General features: G+C 38.7%; 1 protein-coding gene across 1 annotated transcript; it reads left to right on the top strand.

Moving 5' to 3' along the window:
- Nucleotides 1,539–3,939, top strand: LOC107606623. Its single transcript, XM_021107683.1, has 2 exons — nt 1,539–1,605; nt 3,410–3,939. Exons 1-2 carry the CDS (start codon nt 1,539–1,541, stop codon nt 3,937–3,939), a joined length of 597 nt encoding a protein of 198 aa, XP_020963342.1.

The raw sequence follows: 4,806 nt of genomic DNA, 5'->3' as shown, positions 1-4,806 counted from the left end.
ACGAACTCGGCCATCACCATTCTTCTCCTCTGACCTTGTCCCACGGAGGTCGGCAAGGAGATTATCCCGTCCGGCTTGATGAAGTGGTCGCCGAGCCCTACGACGCCGTGCTGGTGAGTCTGTAGGTCGCCGTCTCTTAGGCCTAAAACGTCGAACACATTGCGGAACATGATGTTTGAGTCTGCCCCCGTGTCTACAAGGATCCGTTTGACGAGACTGGTTCTTACTCTGGCCGTTATGACCATGGAAGGGCTTTCCCCGACCTCGTCAAACCATTGGTCCTCCGGGCCGAATGAGATGGATGGGAGTTTCTTGGTGCTTCGCACAGAGGTTGAGGAAATCGCGAGGACCTTGGCGTCCTTCTTATGTGCCGACTTCGACCTGGGCGCCGCGTTTCTTGCTGTTACCACATTTACTATGGTGAGGCCGTGATCGTTCTCTTCCGGCTCTTGGCGCCGCTTTGCTGCCCGTGTTCCGTCTTCGCTCTCGTGGTCGCGGTTCCATCTCCTCGGCTCCCTAATGAGGTGGGAGAACTCGGCTAGCTTTCCATCTCTAATTTCCTGCTTCAGCGCGTCCTTCAAGTCAAAACAGTCCTGAGTATTGTGCCCGTAGCCCTTGTGATAGTCGCAGTAGAGACTCCAGTTTCTCCCTGTTCGCTCCTTCAGTGGTCGGGGCTTCGACAAGATCTCCTTCTCGGCTATTTGTTGGTAAACTTCCACAATCGGCGCAGTGAGGGGGTGTAGTTGGTGAACTTCCCGATGCGAGGGAACGGCCTGGGATTCTTACTCGGACCGCCGTCTCTGGCGTGTTCCTTCTGCCTTTCTCCGCTTCCGTGGTGCCGGTTTTGACTGTAGGAGGGTTGCCATTTATTGGCAGCCACGACCTGGCTGACTTCTTTGTCATTGATGTATTCTCTGGCTACGCATTAGATCTCCTGCATTGTCCACACCGGCTTTGTCGTGAGGTGCTTTCTGAAGTCTTCGTTTAGGAGACCGTTCGTCAGGCATAGGCTGGCAACTGAGTCGGTCAGTCCATCGATCTCCAGGCACTCATCGTTGAAACGATCCAGATATTTTCTTGTCGGTTCTCCGGACCTCTGCGTCACTCCCAGCAGGTTGATTGGGTGCTTTGCCTTGGCTATCCTGGTAGTGAATTGGGCCAAGAAGGCGTGGCTTATATCCGAGAACTTGGCCACCGAGCCCTGCAGGAGGCTATTAAACCATCGTATCGCAGGTCCCGCGAGGGTGACCAGAAAGGTGCGGCACCTTACCTCATTCCTTACTCCCTCCAGGTTCATCCTGGCCTCGAAGGCCGTAAGGTGCTCCTGTGGGTCTTGGGTTTCGTCGTACCTCATGTCTGTTGGCTTGTCAAAGTGCTTTGGCAGCCGGACTTCGAGGATGGAACGATGAAATGGGGTCGTGGGTTCGATCCCACAGACGGCGCCAATGTTCGGTAGGTCGGGTACCGGACGGTTCAGGTGGGTGTCCTGGTTGAAGAGGGGGGAGGTCTCGCCTGGTCGTACATCACCGGGTTGGGGTATGCGACGTCCCGAGCACTTCGAGTGTGGAAGGGGGGTGTCACCTGCAAAGACACTCCGACGCTCAAGTCAGTGAAGTGTGCAGGCGAATAAGGATTGAGTGGTATGTGACGTACCTTGGGGGAAGGGTAGGTCCTTCCCCATTTATACCGTTATAGAGGTGGGCCCAGCAAGAACAGACCCACCTTCTTCGAGACCTTCCCTGCACAACTGTAGCGAAGCTGTCAGGGACGCGTGTCCGGGTCAGCGGACGGGCGCCTTGCTCCTAACCGTTCGGATCGGGTTGTTCCCGGGTCGGGCCGGCCCACATTCAGTTTGGGCCAAGCCGCAACAGATTTCAAGCATGTATAAAATCTGGTATGATATAAACTTGTGATTGTAAATTATGATTTTCTTTTTGTTGTAATATACTGTGACTTTGAAAAAATATAATTTGATATTGAAAAAATTTAAAGATAAAGATGTTCTTTCATACTGTGATTTAATCATTTTAATATTTTATATTTATAATTTTTTTTAAAAGGCTTGCGCGACCCACTAATCCGCCAATCCAACATTTAGCAGGATGGAGTAGTAATTTCAACCTATATTATTTTGGCATAATAGGATAGAATGGACCCGCTTTGCTTTCTGTGAATTATTAATCATACCATCAATAGATATAAAATCAAAAATCAAACATATTATTATACATTAAAAAAATGTTCTATAGCTAAAATTTTATTTAGGCATTGTTAAATGCCATTAAGGGGACACAACAAATATTTTATAACAAAAAAAATTAACCATGTTATATGTATACAAAAAAATTAGTTGTTGAAAAATACATGTTAAAGGTAAAATACACAAAAATAAAAATATGTAGAGTAAGACCCTGATCAATATTTTTCGTATATATAATATACATATTGACTAATTTAATAACTAATTTTTTTATACTGAAGTGCTCCATATTTCTAAAACTGAATTCAAAGTTTTTAATTTCTAATACAATTAAACAACCATATTCATAAAGGGATATATTAGTTTTTTAAAAATTAACTAAAATGATAATTTTCTTATTTACCCATTAACAAATCCGATATTTTATTCTTCTTAAAATAAATCAAGTTCAAATATCTAATATCTAACGGAATTAAATAACTTTAGTCTAAAAAAATATTATTTTAGTTTTTTTAAAATGATATATATATTAGTATTTTTAAAATTCTTTTAAAAGGATTATTTAATGGTTTAAAAATTAAGTATAAAGATATTTTATATTTTTAAGATCAAATTCAAATTAAACAACAATAATAATTCCAAGGCAACTTTCAAATTTAAGATTTGATTTATGTGTTAAATTAAATCATATCATTCATGTATTAAAGTATTTAGCTAAATTCTATTAAAGATATTTAATTAAATTATTCGTATTAACCATGTAAAAATCAATAATATTTACCACCAAAAAAATATCATAATAACACGTTGCTCTTTTAATATCTTATCAATGCAAAAAATAGATCAAATCTTTAATATTTTAGGATCTATAGAAAATATCAATTCATGTCAACAGGAAACTAAATTAAAACCATTTTTAATTTAGATAAAGATTTTTTCTCTTAAGCTATTAAAGAAAATCAAGACTCTATAAAAGCTACATAGCATAGAGTAAACGAACCCATCACTTTTGTTACTTTGCCATGGAATCCACCGTTTTTTCGTTGCTAATTACTCCCATTGAAAATCAAGCCATACCACATGAGTTTTATTTCGATGATTGTTTCTCCATCATTCTCAATTGCACCCAAGAATTGATCCAAATAACCCAAGGCTCTGATGTTGAATTTTCTTCTACTACAACTACTTAAGCAATCTTGGTTCCCTCAGATATCCTATGTAGTTGTACTCCATTCACAGACCTCAACAGAGAAGACACAATCTTATTGCATGAAATCTTCTCTTCAGTGCCTGCATCCCCTGAGTTATTGGACCAAATTTTACCTGCCATAGGCGAAACTGCAAGAAGGATTCTAAGCCGTGAAGGGTGTGACTCCAACACGCTGGAGATTGTTGTGAACCTTCACGTTGTTACCAGGCGCAACATTGTTCAAGATTCTGATATCTATAATGATGATCTCTGTGAAAACGTTCCTGAACTAGCACAACTCGTGAATCTGTTAGAGAGATCCAAAATTGATGAGCAAGATGATGACGCTGAATGCGCTATTTGCTTGGAGAAGTTTGGCCATGGTAACGAAGATTCAAGTGTAGAAGTTGTTCGCATAAATTGCTCGCATGTTTTTCATGATCGTTGCATGCTCCGCTGGCTCCGATGCTGTGCCGACCATCAGTCGCCGTATTCTTGCCCATTGTGCCGCTGCCTCATATCTCCAACTTCACACGGTGACGATGAATAGGTCTCCTGTGTTCTCAATTATAATCAAACTGAAAGAATTTTTTAGCGTTTTGTACAGTTTTACACTTGAATTTACGTCCTGCTTATGTAGTATTATTATCCTATTTGTTAGAATGTGAATAACAATTTTTTTTTCAAGAAAAATTCAAATTTTGATGCATAAAACCAAATTCAAAAAAAAAGTAAAGAAACCTTATTTCTTAGGGCAACTAAAGCAGTGCGACAAATTAATTTGAGTTGGTCGAGTTATTAATTTACTGATTAAGTATGATTATATACACAATAAGACTACATTTTTTATGTATTATTTTTTAACTCTAAATTTTATATTCTATTAACAAAATAGAGACACTTTCTAAATATAATACAATAAAAACTGTTGTCAAGTACGTAATAATATAGGTGGTTAGAGGATCGTCTTTTAAATCTTCAACACATGTTGTCGAATGGAGAAGTAATAAACTTTCGCTCTATAAACCTCTCAAATTTACTAGAATTGCAAACTAGCATTTTGTTGAACTAGTAAATTCATTTGATTAATAGGATACCACCTAAATTGATGGATTTCAATTCTTAAAATTTGAAAGTATATATAAACTTGTTTGTTTTGTGTGTTATTAACAAATTTTCATGTGATGTCCTGTTACTCAATAACTAACACTTGTGTTTGAGTTTGATGATAGATAGAAAAAGTTTCTTAACTTACTTATTTTATTAGTAATACAATAGAAAAGTGTTTAAATTTAAACCGATTTAAATTAAACCGTTTATTCAAGATTTTTTTATTGAAATAAATACAAAAAAAATTATTTCTTTAAATACAAATAGATCAAAACCTTTTTTTAAATGCGCAGCACCAAATTATGGA

This window comes from Arachis ipaensis, chromosome B07 (assembly GCF_000816755.2).
Source record: "Arachis ipaensis cultivar K30076 chromosome B07, Araip1.1, whole genome shotgun sequence".
NCBI lineage: Eukaryota > Viridiplantae > Streptophyta > Magnoliopsida > Fabales > Fabaceae > Arachis > Arachis ipaensis.
This window is presented reverse-complemented; position numbering and strand designations above follow the sequence as displayed.

What these genes read in the sequence shown, in the direction of transcription:
- LOC107606623 (XM_021107683.1), top strand. Translation starts at nt 1,539, where the DNA reads ATGCGACGTCCCGAGCACTTCGAGTGTGGAAGGGGGGTGTCACCTGCA. An exon ending in AAAGACACTCCGACGCTCAA is followed by an intron (nt 1,606 to 3,409) that starts GTCAGTGAAGTG and finishes TGGTTCCCTCAG; the next exon opens with ATATCCTATGTAGTTGTACT.